At 42.0% G+C, this 19,715-nt stretch overlaps 1 protein-coding gene across 1 annotated transcript in view; it reads right to left on the bottom strand.

The window, feature by feature from the left end:
* LOC142759653 (dynein axonemal heavy chain 5-like) overlaps positions 1-19,715 on the bottom strand; it is a 466,211-nt gene that overhangs the window by 271,818 nt on the left and 174,678 nt on the right. The window contains 4 exon segments of the mRNA XM_075862058.1: positions 749-848; positions 1,460-1,572; positions 3,488-3,553; positions 17,407-17,497. Of these exon segments, the coding sequence (XP_075718173.1) occupies positions 749-848; positions 1,460-1,572; positions 3,488-3,553; positions 17,407-17,497 (370 nt within the window).

The following is a 19,715-nucleotide window of genomic DNA, read 5'->3' as shown; positions in this document are numbered from 1 at the left end:
TGCAATAAGAGATAGGGATTTGATAATCTGGTGACAGAGCCTCTTTAAATACCCATGAGCCTTTTACCAGATCCAGGTGAGTCCTCAACTTCCCCCTCTCTGACTTTACTTTGGCAAGGCACAATTAAAAGGGTAAGTTTCTTGCACACCCTTAAAGCCTCTCAGTCCCCAAATTCATCTATAATGCTCCCAAACATGCTGACCAAGTAAACACTTTCGAGGATAGCTTGACAAAGATCTGATTGTTTCTTCTGCCCACTAATGCAAATCTGGCAGCTCCAACCATGGGAACAGAAGAGACCTTTTACAGGGAAGAGATTGCAATGGCAAAGGCAGGCCTTAAACTAACAATTGAGTGCCTGCATAGACTATTGTCCCTTTGGTCATAGATTGTCAGACCTCATACAATGTGCTGACATTTTCTGCACATAATGGTCGACTTCAACAACAAAACAACCCTATGATCAAAGGACTCTGAGTCACAAAAGACACTGAGGAGCGTCTTTCCCCCTTCTCCCACCTGAAAACACATGCACGCTCGGTTGAGCCGAGCATGCATATGTATGGTGGAGTCGGGAGGAATAGCTGTCAGCCGACAGCAATCTAAAGTGTATGGCAAGCAAAAAAATGCAGGATACAAACATAATAGCCATAAATAGTGTTATTCCTAATGTAAACACATATGACAGCTTATTCTAAAAAGTCATTTGAAAGTTTGGGTACGCTTTAAGTTGCAGTGTTAAAATACCTTTCCAGTTCTGTCCAACTCATGAAATGTTTTTGGAACGATATTGAAAAGTTTCTGTACGGAGTTGAGGGTTTTCCTTTTAGCATCGTATGTCTGGTATCTGTAAAAAGCAGTAGTATTCTGTATCTTGCCAAATATCAAATTTAAAAATAAATACATACAATTCTTGAGCAGAAATTCACATGATGAAATTGAGAAAGAAGCTGAAAGCTTTGATTTTCAAATGACTATTACAGGCATAGTTAGAATTACACCATTAGTTTACTAGAATCTGTGAACTAGGTTTCTAACCCTCACACTGCATACATTCCATTGGCTTAGGAATTACTGTACATTTGTTAGCTACAAAGTTAAGTGTGAGATCATAAGAAATTCTTATGTACCAGCTATAGATACAGACAGAGGTTCATATATGAGTCTCAAGTGTTTAATATGTAGTTTAAATATCCACATAGCATTTTTTGCTTATACAAGTCATTGGTTCTGGCACAGTCTTTTAATCGGACAGATGGATTTCTCAAGATGAAATAGTGACAGAAACCCTAATTGTAATGTGCAAAGAAGATGCGAAGCCTTGTGAATCCTGAGATGACTCTTATTTTTTTAGCTATGTGTTCTAATTTTACATATTTGCAAGACTTATAATAATGTTTCTATATCATCAATCATTCAGTGTTTTCAGATATGAGAATGTTTACTAGGAATATTTACTTCTCATTGAAATCATGCAGTCGAGTAACAGCTTCCTCTGGCTTCACACCTGGGGCAGCTGGACCTTGTGTATCAAAACGATTTCTAAACTGGATTACCTCCACGACAAAGCTCTGTGAAGAAATGTCAATGAAAAATCAAGTTGAAATGAATAACGCTATAATACTCAGTGGCATATCTATATTGGATGCAGAGGCAGCAGTCGCACCTGGGGCCTTGGGGTCTTACTGGGCTCAAAGGCCCCTCTATCTACATTTATTGTACTCATGTCGCAGTTTCATATTTACTGCATTCATTTTCGTTCTAGCAGAATAATTGTTTTGGAATTAAAGAGGCTCTGTCACCAGATTTTGCAACCCCTGTCTCCTATTGCAGCAGATCGGCGCTGCAATGTAGATAAGAGTAACGTTTGTTTTTTTTTTAAAACGAGCATTTTTGGCCAAGTTATGACCATTTTTATATTTATGCAAATGAGGCTTTCTAAAGTACAACTGGGCGTGTTTAAATTTATGTACAACTGGGTGTGTATTATGTGCGTACATCTGGGTGTGTTTACTACTTTTACTAGCTGGGCGTTGTGACTAGAAGTGTATGATGCTGACGAATCGGCATCATCCACTTCTCTTCACAACGCCCAGCTTCTGGCAGTGCACAGACACAGCGTGTTCTCGAGAGATCACGCTGTGACGTCACTTCCCCAGGTCCTGCATCGTGTCGGACGAGTGAGGACACATCGGCACCAGAGGCTACATTTGATTCTGCAGCAGCATCGGCGTTTGCAGGTAAGTCGATGTAGCTACTTACCTGCAAATGCTGATGCTGCTGAATCAACTGTAGCCTCTGGTGCCGATGTGGCCGACACGATGCAGGACCTGGGGCAGAAAGTGAGTGACGTCACAGCATGATCTCTCGAGCTTGGCGTTGTGAAGAGAAGTGGATGATGCCGATTCATCACAACGCCCAGCTAGTAAAATAAGTAAAAACGCCCAGATGTACGCACACAATACACGCCCCCTTGTACTTTAGAAAGCCTCATTTGCATAAATATAAAAATGGTCATAACTTGGCCAAAAATGCACGTTTTAAAAAAAAACAAAAAACAAACGTTACTCTTATCTACATTGCAGCGCCGATCTGCTGCAATAGGAGATAGGGGTTGCAAAATCTGGTGACAGAGCCTCTTTAATAGTAATAGAGTCTCTGTCTATTTTAAACATTTTCAAAATTATTTGTCATCATTATAGCTCAGATCATGATGATATATGTTAAAGAATACCTATCAGCTCTCCTTACATGTCTGTTTTAGTATATACTTGTATTTACCATAATATAACAATTCTGGAACATTATTTTCTTAGAACTATGCATTGTGCAGTTCCTCTGTTATTCCTCCTAGAATATTTATGAATAAATTGTCTACTGAGTGTTACTAGTTACTAGTTCCAACACAGTCTATGTCCAATCAGTGCTGACCGAGTGAGATTATGTAGGGACATTCCCTTTGACAAGAAACATGGTAACACCCAGTTGTCAATTTATTTATACATTTCAAGGAGGAATAACAAAGAAATGGCACAATGCAGAGTTCTAAGAAAACATGTTCCAGAATTGTTATTTCATGGGGAATATAAGTATTTACTAAAAACAGACATGTCAGGAGAGGTAACAGGTCCTCTTCAAACATAAAACAATTACTGGTCACAACATGACCTACATAGATCTACAGAGTTTATGTTATTTATTTCCTGTTGTTTTTATAATGTTATTCTATGCGTCCACTAAACATTATTATAGTAAATGGGAAAGTCAAAAGTTTCACATTATATTGTGTAGTTTCTATAGAAATTCACAATTTATTACCATCTGGAATACACATAAACAGGTTTATAACTGTATCATGTAAAACCAAAATGATCACTCTTCAAAAAACTGTTTTTATAATAACATCATTCCTTTGGCTTGTACCCACAGTAGATTGGAAAAGATTATAGTAAACTATGATCTAGCCTTTAAAACATGTGTTCTTACTTTAACTTGTTTGTCAAGTTCTTGCTTAAAGAAGTCCTGTCTCTCTTTTAGTAAATTCTCCTTTACCTGTAAAAACAAACAAACACACAAAATTATCTTTTCCATACATTAGTCTGTTACTTTGACAGAATTATAATAGATTCATGTGTCTGTATAAGTACTTAAGGATCTTCTACATGGCTCAATGATTGGGTGAAGGAGCGTTCATATAAAAGCTCATTATTGATCATTGCCCTGTGTAAACGGGGCAAAGATCAGCCAATAAACGAGCAAACGGCTGATTGTATCTTTTATGCAGCTAAGAAAATGGTCGCTAGTCGGCAGCACATCTGCCTGTGTAAAGAGGGGATGTGCTGCCGACATGATGCAAATGCATGGGGACAAATGATCATAGTAATGATCGTTCACCCCATGATAACGATAATTGCTTTGTTTGAATAGAGCAAACGAGCGCTGATCGACAAGTTGTATTGTCTACCAGCGCTCGTTTAAAGGTGGTGAACCCGGGCGAATATCTGCCCGTGTAAAATCACCATTAGACTCTAGTAGAAAACATCTATCAAATGGTAAAACACATTATACATTGAAAATTGTAACTATAAAAAGCTATTGCTGAGTTAAATAGTCGGGTCTTTTAACATTATTAAAATCTCAGAACTAGATGAAAAGGAGTGCAATATTTCTGGCAACAAAAAGTATAAAACAGCAGTCTTGTAAAGCTTGGAACAAAGATGCTTTAGAAATGGTCTTAATAACATATATAAATATATACAAGGTCAATACAAACAAGTGGCTAAATAAAATAATTTCAAGACCGGCGCAACAGACTAGGGGGCTTAATGGAAAGCAATGTTTTAGAGTGGGAATAGTCAAACTCAAGCATACTACTACAACAGGTAGTAAGGATGAAAAATACTAAAACAGTATTAGGCCTTATTCACACGAGCGTTGAATACGTACGTGTGACGGCCATTAAAACGGCCATTGTTTCAACGGACCGTGTGAAGGGTCCGTTGAAAAATAGAACATGTCCTATTATCTTACGTTTTCATGGATCCCTCCATAGGCTCAAATCTATAGGTATTCTGTGAAAACGGGACCCGCACGAGGCACCTCGGACGTGAAAAACTTTACGCTTCTCACATCCGAGTTTCCCCACGTTCGTGTGAATCTAGCCTTAGATATTTATTTACATCTATTGTATTTAGAGTATTAATAATGTATGTGTTCATTTGATACAAAAAATGTGCAAATGCCCTTGTATTTCCACAAAAGAATTTAAGGAATATGTGGAAAATTCACCACAAATGCCAAAGCTGTTTTGTTTTTACTCTCCTGGAACAAAAAGCTGGGTCTGAGAAAGGCTGAGATGACAGATAGTTCTATTATTTCAATGTATGTAACTTTATAGCTAGATGTCACTATGAAATCGACGTTTTGCAGATTTTTTATGTTTTTTTTACAGTGGCCTAAAGGTTGCCATACTAATTATATTATGATTTTATTAGAAAACTGCAATATATAGACACATAATAAATTTATGTACAGGGAAATTATGAGGTAGATTGCTTTAACACATCCCAAATATACACTGATCCTTCTATTCTCTTATAGAAAAAAATAGGGATTGGACCCCTACTGTGTGTCAAGGCAAGGGGTTCATAAGGGGGTCTGATAAGATGTCCCACTTTTATTACAAATAATAGTTAAAGGAGTAAAAGTTGTATGAGATTGGATAAATATGGTTGATTTCTTCCAAAAATACAGCAACTCTTGGACCGTATCTCATATTCACTTGAATAGGCTGAGCTGTAATAGCATACACAGCTCATGGACAAGAGTGGCATTGTTTCCGGAAGAAAGTAAACAGGTTTTTGGTAATCTCATATCAGTCCTGTACCATGCCATACGTTTACAGAACTGGCGTGAGGTAGTTCCCGCACGATACAGTAAATGTACGGCGCAGGGATAACACGGGCTCATGAGCTAAGTCCGTGCCATCAGCCGCAGGTGTGAGCTGTAACATACCGCTGACACCTTGCTGCAATGGCCAGGATTATAGCTAACTCTGATCCATTTAGTCTAATAGATGCCACGGTTAAAAGCAACCTTGGTACCTAAGTAGTTTTACCGAGGCCCTCCCTCTGTAGGCCCATTGGCCCACAATCACAGGCTGCAGCATCACATGGGACAAACATCATCCCAGGAGGCCGGATGCACAGAAACAATCCGGGGTAGCAGGGACGCGTCGTACAGGAGTGCCAGAGGAGGTAAAGGGTATTTATTTTTTTATTCCCTCTAATGTGGTCCGCAGTGGCAAATCCGGACAAAAATCTGCACCAAATCCGATACGATTTGGTGTGGACTCTTGGCTGGAATTCCCTACGGAATCTAGGTCGGATTTGCTGCAGATATGTCATGTTTGAACACACCCTTTCACTGCAATACAGAAGTATTTCAACGTATTATTGAAGCAATTTGATGTTCTATTCCCATAGTGGAACTAAAAAAATAATTAGTTTGAAGAAAAAAAATCCTAAGTAAAGAAAAAAAAAAAAACAACGTTTTTTCCCCCCACTAAATGCTCTATTAATAATATAAATAAAAAAATACATATAACTGGTAACACCATTTCTGTAACAACCCAAACCATGAAGTTATGATGTTATGTACCCTGCACAGTGAACGGCTAGGAAAAAAAAAAACAATCAATGCCAAAATTGATTTTTTTTTGTTCAACCCACCTCCCAAAAAAAACGGAATATGGAGTGATCAAAAAGTCATATGTACCTCAAAATAGTACTAATGAGGGGGCGTGGCTGGATGCGCTGGAGAGCAGACGTGTGTGAGGTGTGCTCTGTATAGGCCTCAGCTTTTAAGGGACAAACCACCGGCATAATGGGGAAAACCCGCTCCAAAAAGACCCTTAGGGGCTCACAGATGGAAGGGGGTTCAGATACCCCGATCTCCAACTTTTTTCAGCCGCTCTGTGAAGGGGACTGGGGTTGGATGGACCCGCGACGTCGCCATTGTTGAACGTGCCTGCTGTGTTTGCAGAGCTCAGCCCTGCTCGGATCGCTCGGCGGGAGGAGGTGATGGGGTCTCCTGGGACCGGAGATGCAGCTGCAAGGAGCCTTCACGATCCGGCGAGTGACAGTAGGAGTGGGAGGCCGGGGAGTCACTTACCTCAAGGTGCCGGAGTTACCATGAGGCTCAAGATGGCGGCTGCCTGGTTCGGAGCGTGTAGGAGGCGGGAGAGGAGGATGTGGACGCGCCGGCAATGTGTGCAGGACTCAGTCCTGCTCGGATCGCACGGCTGGAGGAGGAGATGGTGTCCCCTGGGACCGGAGATGCAGCTGCACGGAGCCTTCACTATCAGGCGAGTGACAGAAGGAGTGAGAGTCCGGGGAGACACTTACCTCAAGGTGCCGGAGTTACCACGTGGCAGCTTCAAGATGGCGGCTGCCGGGTTTGGAGCGTGGAGGAGACGGGAGAGGCGGATGTGGAGGGGAGTATTGTGGCAGCAGACCCTGACTCTATGATGGGACTTCGTGAGGGATTACCCTCAGACTATCACACTACTGTGCCCGGGAGACTATTTATTCAGACATCCTCCCAGACTCCTAGTGAATCGTGCCCTAATGTGGAGGATATGAAAGCTTCCTCCTCAGTTGATGGGGGGGTACACCCGGTGACGTGCCTACCTCAGATGTCTCGAGGTGTCACAGGAGGGGGGTCTTATCCATTACCCCCTTTCCATGGGAGTCCGATGGTGGACTTGCCGCCTCCAGAACTTGCGGTCCAAACTCTACGAGGTCATCCGGAGCAGCAGGCCCTGTTGGCTCTTCTTCCTTCAAAACATGACATGGACATCCTGGCCACTGACCTAAAATTGGCTTGGAGATGTGACTTACATGTCGTAAAGTCTGAGGTATCTACCCTGCGATCTAAGGTGGTGAAACTGGAGTCATTGCAAGAATCTATGTCTGCTTCCATTCAACAACTGAAAGATGCGCAGAGTGCTTCCTTTACACAGCATCGCCAACTTCAAGCACAATTGGATGACTTAAAAAATAGGAACAGACGGAATAATATACGGCTCAGAGGTTTACCGGAAGCAACGCGTACCTCAGATCTGATTCCAACCTTGACGGGTATCTTCAACACTTTTCTAAATCGACCAGTGGATACTCATATTGAGATTGATAGAGCACAGCTTTGCGGCCGAAGAGCTCTGATTCCTCGAGACATCATCTGTCGTATCCATTATTATGGTTTGAAGGAGAATATTATGCAGAAAGCGATATTGCAGAACGAGATTGATTTTGATGGAGCAAAATTACTCCTCTTTTCCAGATTTGGCGAGACGTACGCTTCGGCAACGAGCGTTGATGCAACCCCTCTTATCCGTCTTGCAACAGCATGGTATATCATATAGATGGGCTTCCCCTTTGCCCTACATGTGCGAGTCGAGGACAAGGCTGTTTCATTGTTTACTCATGCTGATCTTCCAGTTTTTTTATGGGCTCTGGGTTTGCCTGACATCTCATTGTCGGACTGGGACTCCTTCCAAGTGGATCATTTGCCTATGCCTGGTGCTGAACCCGTCGGGTTGACCAGGTCTGGAAGGAGGGTTAGATCCAGATCGCCGTTGCCGCAGAGACCACATTGGAGACAAAGAGCGTCTCCACCAGGGCATCGAGAGCGTTGATTAACTCAACTCTGCAACTCTGTGACGTGTAGCGATTAGCTCATCCAGATGATAGGGATTTCTCTTTTTTTTCTTTTGCACATAACTCATATAGTAGAATAGACTATATTTTGTTTCATCATAGCTTACTATCCTCAGTAATCGATACCTCCATCGGTAATGTGTTTCTCTCGGATCACGCTCCGGTGTATTGCGTATTACGCTTTTCACCACAGCGGCGTAGAGCATTTACCTGGTGCCTCAACGAATCTTTAATGATGGATTCCTTGTGTATGTTGGAGTTGAAAAAGACAGTTGAGAACTTTCATGTGGATCATGTACGGGATACAACTGCCCCAGCCATTAGGCCCTTAAATGTGTTCTTAGGGGGGTTCTTATTAAGCATGGTTCTCGTCTCAAGAGGGAGCGGGATGTGCAGGTTGATACTCTTCTAGCACAATTGCAGGATTTAGGATCTCAACATGAACAGACGTTGCAAGAGTATACACTGAGGGAACTTACTAGAACACGCCATGACATTCAGCTTCCCTTGGATAAGAAAAGCGCTCGGCTTCGTCAGGTCTGGTCTCGCTTTTATTATGAATGGGGTAATAGGGCGGGGAAGGCGTTGGTTAGAGCAATGCGGGATCATGCTGCTCTTTCTTTTATACCCTCTATACGAACTGAGTAGGGGGAGTTAGCGCACAAGACGGAGGATATAGTATCATCCTTTTGCGCGTACTATACCTCGCTTTACAGTTTGCCCTCTCCAAGCTCTGGTAATTTACCTCCTGAGCCGTTGCTATCTCTGTCGGAGTATATTCAGGATACTGCACTGCCTACACTGTACCGAGATGAGGCTCTGTGTCTGGATTCACCATTCACTAAGGAGGAGATAGTTCAGGTTATTAAAGCCTTGCCAGCTGGGAAGAGTCCGGGGCCGGATACGGCGGGTTTTTACAAGTCATTAGTGGATGAGTTGGTCCCATCGTTGCTGGAGTCGTTTAACTCGATATCTGAACATACTAAATTTCCTGATTCGTTTTTACAGGCTCACATCACGGTCATACCAAAGCAGGGTAGGGATCCGCAACACTGTGCTAATTATCGACCGATCTCTCTCATCAATACTGATGCGAAGATGTATGCTAAGCTGATAGCAAATAGACTGGCCGGGTTCTTGGGCTCGCTGGTTCACCCGGATCTAGTGGGTTTTGTACCAAGGCGCGAAGCAAGAGATAATACTCTAAAGACCTTCTCCTTGATTCACCATGTGAAGTAGCATAACATTCCTTTTATGCTCTTGTCTTTGGATGCTGAGAAGGCCTTTGATCGGGTGGACTGGGGGTTCCTGGAGGCGGCCTTAAGTCAGATGGGGGTTGGTCGATTAATGAAGGTGTGTATACTGTCTCTTTATAATAGGCCTCAGGCGCGACTTAGGATCAATGGCTCACTGTCTGCTCCATTTATGATTGGGAATGGTACTAGGCAGGGTTGCCCACTCTCTCCCTTGTTATTTGCTGTGGTTATGGAACATCTCTTGGTAGCGGTGAGAAACAATAGTGACATACGGGGTATTCAGGTGGGTGATATGCAATTTAAGGTGTCTGCGTTTGCGGACGATTTGTTGTTTTATATTACACAACCACATTTATCTTTGCTGTCTCTACTGGAAGCCATACGAACATATAGTTATTTTAGTAATTATAAGATGAATATCTCTAAGAGTGAGGCTATGAACATCTCTTTGCCGGCTTCTGAAGTTGGACTGTTGCGTAGTAATTATTCTTTCTCATGGAAGGTTGGTTGGCTGAAATATCTGGAGGTAAAGATACCTGTGGACCTTGCGAATTCCTACTCCCTCAATTTCCTGCCTATACTTCAAGCTCTTAGAGCTGATTTTAATGGGAAACCAAGGATTTTTCTTGGTTGGGAAGAATAAATGCTGTAAAAATGAATGTCCTGCCTCGGTTGATGTATTTATTTCAGACTGTACCATGTACACTCCCTAGACAGTTTTTTCTTTTGTTGAATAAAGCTCTGAACAGGTTCTTTTGGCGTTCTAGGCCACCCAGGATTGCGAAAGCTACTCTTATTAAGAGAAAGCGGTATGGGGGATTGGGTCTCCCTGACTGTCAAGCCTATTTCTTCGTAGCGGTGAGTGCTAGAATATTGGACTGGTTCCATCATAAAAACTCCAAGTTATGGGTGCAGCTGGAGGAATTTTTGGCACCGGTTCCCCTTACTGCACTTCCGTGGATTAGAATGCGGTATTACACAGCTAGTTACAACACTCAACTCCCTTTTGTAGTAGGACAGGTAGTTCTCACGTATAAATGGTTTCGGGGCCTAGTGATTGTGATACCTTCAGATGGTCCTCTGGTGTCGATATCCCCCAATATTGATTTTCTCCCGGGGTTGCGCCCCAATTTTCTCTCCTATTCCTCTAGACCTTCTTCTTTGACTTTCCATCATGTTTTAACGTTTCAGGGTCTTAAGTCTTTTGACTTACTTGTCCCGGAAATGGAGAGATCTATAACTAGACGCTGGGACTTTTTATGGGTACAACACTTCTAAAATGATAATAAGATGAAGATGCGTCTGCATAGGGACCTGACACCGCTGGAGCAATTGTGTGTTGCCTCTATTCATCCTTTTAAAACTATCTCTATAATTTACAATTTTCTGCAGGATTTAAGTAATGACACACTTCCGTCCTTTGTGAAGGGGTGGGAGAGGGAACTTACTTCGCCTCTGTCGATGGTTGAAAGATCGAAAGCTTTTGCCTTGTGTCATAAATTCTCTATCTCTTGTGAAGCCCATGAAACTAACTATAAGATATTGTCTAGGTGCTATAGGATCCCGACGTTGCTCCACTCCTTTTATCCAGCTGTACCGGATATATGTTGCGGTGCAACAGCACAGGTGGCACTATGTTGCATATTTGGTGGGGGTGCCCATTAATAAACGCATTCTGGTCTACGGTAGTGGACCTGATTCATAAGATCACAGGTCAGGTGCTTCCCAATACTCCGGAGGAGTTGCTTCTCTCCATGCTCCCTGGTGCGATCAAGAGATATATGAAAACCTTGATTAGTTTCCTATTATTAATTGCAGCTTGCACTGTTATCCCACGACTTTGGAAGACCAGTAGCACTCCTATGATTACTGACTGTTTTCAGGAGATACTACATCTGCAGAGAATGGAGGAAGCAATACTGGCCCATCATATGTCATCTGGGAATGTGGCTTTGGTTTGGCAAGAGTGGAGAGTGTTCTGTGCGTCTGATGACTACCTGGCATACGCATAGGCTTCATATGGGGGGGAGGGTTCTTGGAGTCTGAGTAATGTTTCCGTTAGATGGGGGAAGGGGGAGAGCGTGCCCTATACTGATGGGGTTAATGACATGCTCTGGGGGGTGAGATGCAGGATCCGTTAGAGTTCTCTGGGTTGTCTCGTTTTGCTTCCATTTCATATCCTCTCTCTGACAAAGGATGTGTATATTGGTGAACTGCGCTGCTGAGTGTGTTTGGTTCTGGTCTCCGTGGTGCCTACATTCCTATTAGTACTGCTCATTTTGTAATGACATGTGTATGTTTTTTAATATCCATGCTTTCTTTCCATTATAACTTCTTCTTCTGCTGGGCCAGAAGACTGCTTTACATTGTGCATTGGAACTCTGTATGCATAATAATACTATATTATTTTGTTTTATTTTCTATGTATGTTTTTTGTGAATATTTATGTTTTGCTGTACACTTATTCAGACGAAAATATAAATAAAAGAATGTAAAAAAAAATAAAAAATGGTAGTAATGAAAACTTAAGTTAATCCTACAAAAAGAAAGCACACATTATGTGGACAGAAAAATAAAAATGTTATGGCTCTTGGAAAGAGGAAAGAGAAAAACAATAAATTTTTTTGAAAAGTGTTTTAATTGTGCAAAAGTAGGAAAACATAAAAATAACTATAAATTTGGCACTGCCGTAATCGCATCCACAAAAAAAATAATTATTATGGTATTTATAAAGCAAGGTGAACACCGTAAAAACAAAACCAAAAAAACTATTTTGGAATTGCTGTTTTTTTCATTCCCCCCAAAATGTATAGAAGTTATACAATACATTATACATCCTTAAAAATGGTGCCATTAAAAAATAAAACTCGTCCCTCAAATAAAACAATACCGCTACATCGATGGAAAAATAAAAACATGGGGCTTTCAGAATGCAGAGATGAAAAAACGTAAAAATTGGTTGCGTCCTAGCTGTGTTCTTAAGTTAAAGGAAAGGTGTCATGATTTTTTTTTTTATTAATTTATGTATTTCTACTTAATAAAATATTATATTGACTTTATTTATTTTTTCACACACAATGTTTTTTTTATTAACACTTTCTTACTTTACTGGGGGGCTGCCATGTTTTATTTCATCTGCGTATGTGTCTCTTAACCCCTTCCCGCTCCTGGACGTACTATTAGGTCATGGTAGCTGTATCGTTCGCGCTCCATGACCTAATAGTACGTCTCGGGAGTAACGGCCGTCCTCCCGACACATACAGGAGATGTGACAGCTGCTGTCTCGTACAGCAGCTGTCACAGCTCCTACAGCGGGGACCGATCGCTGTGTCCCCGCTAATTAACCCCTTAAAAGCCGCGTTCTATAGAGATCGCGGCTTTTTAGGGGTTAAGCTGCCATCGCCGGCCTGCTACACGATAGCGGCCGGCGATGGTGACTATGGCAACCGGACACCAAACAATGGCGCCCGGCTATGCCATAGGCGGAAGCCTAGTGGGTCCTGACAGGACCCACTAGGCTTGCTGTCAGTGAGTAGCTGACAATTCTAATACACTGCACTATGCATGTAGTGCAGTGTATTAGAATTGCGATCAGGGCCTCCTGCCCTCAAGTCCCCTAGTGGGACAAAGTAATAAAGTAAAAAAAAAGTAAAAAAAAGATGTGTAAAAATAAGAAAATAAAAGTTTTAAAAGTATTAAAAGTAAAAATCCCCCCTTTTACCTTATCAGTCATTTATTATTAATAAAAATATACAATCAAACAAATAAACTATACATAATTGGTATCGCCGTGTCCGTAACGGCCTGAACTACAAAATTATTTCATTATTTATCCCGCACGGTGAACGCCGTAAAAGAAAATAATAATAAACCATACCACAATCACAATTGTTTGGTCACTTCACCTCGCAAAAAATGGAATAAAAAGAGATCAAAAAGTCGCATGTACCGAAAAATGGTACTGATCGAAACTACAGTTCGTTACGCATCGCACGGCTTTATTGATTGAAAAATAATACAACCCCCCCTGTAGATAACGCCATACAGCCCCCTCTATAGATAACGCCATACAGCCCCCCTGTAGATAACGCCATACAACCCCCCCTGTAGATAACGCCATACAACCCCCCTGTAGATAACGCCATACAGCCCCCTCTGTAGATAACGCCATAAATCCCCCCTGTAGATAACGCCATACAGCCCCCTCTGTAGATAACGCCATAAATCCCCCCCCCCCGTAGAGAACGCCATACAGTCCCCTCTGTAGAGAACGCCATACAGCCCCCTTTGTAGATATCTACAGAGGGGGCTGTATGGTGTTATCTACAAGGGGGACTGTATGGCGTTATCCACAGGGGGCTGTATGGCGTTATCTACAGAGGGGGTTGTATGGCGTTATCTACAGAGGGGGTTGTATGGCGTTATCTACAGGGGGGTTGTATGGCGTTATCTACAGAGGGGGCTGTATGGCGTTCTCTACAGGGGGGCTGTATGGCGTTATCTACAGGGGGACTGTATGGCGTTATCTACAGGGGGAGTCTGTATGGCGTTATCTACAGTGGGGGCTGTATGGGGTTATCTACAGGGGGGGCTGTATGGCGTTATCTACAGAGGGGGCTGTATGGCGTTATCTACAGGGGGGACTGTATGGCGTGATCTACAGGGGGGTCTGTATGGCGTTCCCTACAGGGGGGGCTGTATGGCGTTCCCTACAGGGGGGCTGTATGGCGTTCCCTACAGGGGGGGCTGTATTGCGTTCCCTAGAGGGGGCGCTGTATGGCGTTCCCTACAGGGGGGGGCTCTGTATGGCGTTCCATACAGGGGGGCTGTATGGCGTTCCCTGCCATATTATTTTTCACCAATAAACACTGAATATATCGACCAAATTTTACCACGAACATGAAGCCCAATGTGTCACGAGAAAAAAATCTCAGAATCGCTTGGATAGGTTTAAGTATTCCAACGTTATTACCACATAAAGTGAAATATGTCAGATTTGAAAAATGGGCTCTGAGCCTTAAGGCCAAAACTAGGCTGCATCCTTAAGGGGTTAAAGAGGATCTGTCACCACATTATAAGTGCCCTATCTCCTACATAAGGAGAGCGGCGCTATAATGTAGGTGACAGCAGTGCTTTTTATTTAAAAAAATGATAAATTTTCACAACTTTATTAGCGATTTTAGCTTTATGTGTTTTACTATTGACCAAGTGGGCGTTGTACAGAGGAGTGTATCTGCTGTATCTACCACAGAAACATTAACGAAGTGTCGGGATTGTGAATAGACATCCCGTGGAATGTCTATTCACTGTCTAAACACTTCAGTATCGTTAATGTGTTAGTATAAGACAGCACATAGCGATCTAAAAGGATCCCTATGCACTAACTAAATGAATGGAGAGAATTGTATGACGCTGATTGGTCAGTGTCATACACTCCTCTGTACAACGCCCACTTGGTCAATAGTAAAAATAGTTGTCCATTGAGAAACTCATTAGCATAAAGCTAAAATCGCTAATAAAGTGGTAAAAATAGATCATTCTTTAAAATAAAAAGCACTGCTGTCACCTACATTATAACGCCGATCTCATTATGTAGGAGAGGGCACTTATAATGTGGTGACAGAGCCTCTTTAATGACACATATACAGATGGAATATGGCAGCTACAGTGCATAGGACATAATGAATGACTCCTGTTCTTTATATCCTGTGCTTCTGCTGTCTCGCTCTGCAGAGCGACCCAGCATAGAAGCTGGTTTGTAGGGGGAAAGCCGGCGCCATTTTGAAGACCGGCCGCACTGCAGGTAAGGTGTGAGTGTGTGTCTGTCTGTCTGTCTGTCTCGCTCTCACAGGCCCCCCCTCGTGACTCCCCCCATCGCGACCCCCCCTCACACACCTGCTGTAACGGTGTGTGTGTGTGTGTGTGTGTGTGTATATATATGTGTGTGTGTACATGTGTGTGTGTGTGTGTACATGTGTGTGTGTGTGTGTGTGTAGTGGTGCTGTGTGTGTGTGTGTTTGTGTGTGTGTGTAGTACTGCTGTGTGTGTAGCAGAGCTGTGTGTGTGTGTGTGTGTGTGTGTGTATGTGTGTGTGTGTGTGTGTGTGTGTGTAGCAGAGCTCTGTGTGTGTGTGTGTGTGTGTGTGTGCAGCAGAGCTGTGTGTGTAGCAGAGCTGTGTGTGTAGCAGAGATGTTTGTTTAGCAGAGCTGTGTGTGTGTGTAGCAGAGCTGTGTGTGTAGCAGTACTGTGTGTGTAGCAGAGCTGTGTGTGTATAGCAGAGATGTGTGTGTGTAGCAGAGCTGTGTATGTAGCAGAGATGTGTGTGTAGCAGAGCAGTGTGTGTCTGTAGAAGAGCTGTGTGTGTGTAGCAGAGCTTTGTGTAGCAGAGCTGTGTGTGTAGCAGAGCTGTATGTGTGTGTAGCAGACCAGTGTGTGTAGCAGAGCTGTGTGTATAGCAGGGCTGTGTGTGTGTGTGTGTGTGTGTGTGTAGCAGAGCTGTGTGTAGCAGAGCTGTGTGTATGTGTAGTAGAGCTGTGTGTGTAGCAGAGCTGTGTGTATGTGTAGTAGAGCTGTGTGTGTAGCAAATCTGTGTGTGTGCAGAGCTGTGTGTGTTTGTGCATGCAGCAGAGCTGTGTGGGCGTGTGCAAGCGCACAGAAGAGCTGTGTGTGTTTGTGCGCGCACAGCAGAACTGTGTGTGTTTGCGTGCGCGCAGCAGAACTGTGTGTGTGTGTGTGTGCACGCAGCAGTGCTGTGTGTGTGTGCGCGAGCAGTAGAACTGTGTGTGCGTGCAGCAGGGCTGTGTGTGTGTGTGTGTGTGTGTATAGTAGAGTGTGTGTGTGTGTAGTGTGCGCAGCAAAGCTGTGTCCTATTTTTGGGCAGTGGAGTATACACGGGCGCCGCTGATCCTTCATAGCCCGTTATCAACTGTTTTGAATAATCAGTGGCGAGCACCCCCCCCCCCACAATTCCCTCTTAAACATGCACCTGAGCCATACAACCCCCCCCCCCACACACAACCCCCCTCAACCCCCCATTTTTACGCAAAACGTTTTTTAAAAACGCTTGCGTAAAAAACTAACGGCTCGCTTTCCCATTGATGTAAGTGGGAAGCTTAATCAAGCGCTTGACGTTTTTTTTGCCTGTTTTTTTTACGCATTTTGTGTGTGCTTTTTGGCGCATAAATAGGACTCCCATTGACTATGGGAACATTTGGCACGTTTTACGTACAAAGGAATTGACTCGACACTTATTTATTTACAAAACGCGTTTTTTTAAAACGCGTGTGTAAAATAGCGCATTGTATGTACTAACAGCACACTAACCAATTATGTAAATGAAAAAGCGTAACCAAGTGTTTTTTATGCGGTTTTTGGCACATAAAATGCACCAAAAAAACACGTCAAATACACGCCATGTGAACCTGTCAATTGAAAAGTCATTCACTTCACTTTCATTATTCTTAGCCTTTTGGTGTGTCCTATAGCTTCTACCAGCTGGATTGTAAAAGCTCTTCCAAAATAGGAGCCGGACAATGCTTAGCAATTTGAAGACACCTCTTCCTGGCTTGTAGCCAAAAATAGGGGAGGTGAGATTCCCTCCCACATTTACAACAGCTGTGAGTCAGGTTGCTTTCGCTTATTCACTTTCCTGTAATTCTGGGAAATGCTTCCTCTAGTGGCCAACATAGGAAAACATGTCAAAATATTATTTAATTTATAATACTTCCCACCATGTGGAAGAAAAAAAAAATACTGCAAAAAACGTAAAAAATATAATAAAAATAAGTAACTCACTTAAAAAAAAATAATAATTTGCGACAAATTCCGTTTAATTAGAAGCTCAGTATGCTGTTTCAAACATCTGAATTGGAAACTTGAAAATCACGAAAGAAAAACTTTACAAAGATTAAATATATCAGTTTTTACTTACAACACTGGTAAGATCTATCAATTCAGCCCACTTGTTCTTTAAGTTTGTTACATCATTTAGTTCTTCCCTTGGGATGCGCAGCTTATAGGACCTGTACACAAAAGCAGTTGTACCATTTTTTTAAGGATATTTGGAGAATGACATTTTAGTATTTGAGAGGTTCAGTTCTAAATACATGACAAAATGTAGGTCAGGTAAGAAATTATTTATACAATGTTTTCAATAATAAAATATAATTTGTTTGCTAGCTTTGCTTCCTATTAAATCAAGTGGGTGATCTCTGTACAAAATGTAATTTAATGAATTAATTTCATGCACATTTATATTTTAAAAGTTGTTTAATCTTGTCATAACTGAAGACATTTGAAATGAAGTAATGTGTAGGGGGAGAGTGCACATGCCCCCTTCAGCCACGTATATACCTGCAATCCTGTTGCGGCTCGTCACTGTCTTCTGTTTGTCCCATCAGTCCAGTCAATTGTGTCCCCCTCCTTTTGTGTCCCTACATGTTTTCTATCATTTTTGTCAGTAATGGCTGCTGGCGAGTGCTTAAAGGGACTCTGTCACCAGTTTAGCAATTCCCTATCTCCTAACTAATCTAATAGGCGCTTTGCTGCTGATAACTACAGTGTGATTTGTTTTTAAAAAAAAGTTTATTATTTGCAAAGTTAATAGCCAAATAGGAGGTGACTCTTTCTTTTCACTCTGGGCGGTGTAATGTTTTCTGTATGACTCTGTCCAATAAGCATACAGCTTCACCCCCTTCCCTGCCCAGCAACACAGCGTGATCATATAGTATATACCTTCCATCCCCGACAGTGTATTCAACTGGTGATACCTCCGGTTGTGTCACAGCTAGAAAGCTATGAAATATTAGAATCTCTTCTTCCATATGCCACCAGAAGTGCTGTTCTAGGTGGTCCACAGCTCGGGATATGGCTGTTTGAAGTGATCCCCCTTCCCTCTAGACTGTCTCATAATGTGTGAAGCAGCTTCATGCTGATAGGACAGTGTCAGAGGCTGTGAGGCGGCTCCACCTAGGATAATCGCTGCTGTTACCTCCCAGTTGTCGAATAAAGGCTCGTTTACATATTTAGAAAAAAGCTCATAACTTTGCAGATAATAAATGTTTTTTAAAACAAATCACAATGTAGTCATCAGCAGCAAAGCGCCTATTAGATTAGTTAGGAGATAGGGAATTAATAAACTGGTGACAGAGTCTTTTTAATGCTGCAGCTAGGTACGAGCAGAGAGAGAGAGAGAGAGAAATTCTATATATATATATACCACCGGCGGGCACCGCATATATATTGCCACATACCCTGTAAACTACAGTATGAAAACTCAAAACACCAAATAGGTATGTATGTGAGGCAAAAATATAATGAAATAGCTGTATTAGTAACCAAAAAATATATTTATTTAGATTTAATACACCACATGAATGATAAACGCATTTAAAATCAGAATAGAAATGCAATACAAAAATCTCTGGGAGGGGGGGGGGCCACCCTGATAAGTGGCAAACAGTATGAACCCCCACTCACTCACCTAGACCCCTCAACAAGCGTTCAATGTATAAGGTATGTAGCAAAATGTTGCATCAAATAGATACGTCCTGGTCCTGAACCATGAGGAGAGAAGGGGATTGTAAGCCCCACACGTATCGCCACAAAGTGGTTTCCTCAGGGGTTAATCCCTATTACAGTGCTCATACAGTGACCATATAGCGTTCAGATACCAGGTCTACACTGGCGGTGTGCAAAGTACCATCATTCTGCAGACTATACAAGAGAATACAGGCTCAGAATACATAACAATTAAAGAAGACCTGTGTGGTGTAGTGTCACCTCTCTTGTGTAGTATATATATATATAAACCCAAATAAAAAGCACTTCAGGAACACTTGAACAAGATGATTTGAAAGAAATTTTTCTTTATTCCAAAACAAGTATTTTTTTAAATGAGCGATAACAAACAAACGTTTCGGCCCAACCAGAGCCTTCTTCACATTCGCTATAGAAAAAATGAAATGAAATAAGGATATAATACATGTCTAAACAGAAGAGTATATACACACAAAATATATAGAAACTACATCTATATTCAAATTCAGTTTAGAATTTCCAAAATATCAAACATAAACTTACCAATTACATATACAATAGAATTATCATCTGTAGATAGCCATAGAACTAGTCTAGAGTATAAGCTTAATTTGAGATCAATGTATATAAGCAATATATGACTGACTGTAGTAGAATCATTAGGGCATACATGATATTACAATGGAAACACCAGAATATAAA

Source organism: Rhinoderma darwinii, chromosome 4, assembly GCF_050947455.1.
Source record: "Rhinoderma darwinii isolate aRhiDar2 chromosome 4, aRhiDar2.hap1, whole genome shotgun sequence".
Classification (NCBI taxonomy): domain Eukaryota; kingdom Metazoa; phylum Chordata; class Amphibia; order Anura; family Rhinodermatidae; genus Rhinoderma; species Rhinoderma darwinii.
This window is presented reverse-complemented; position numbering and strand designations above follow the sequence as displayed.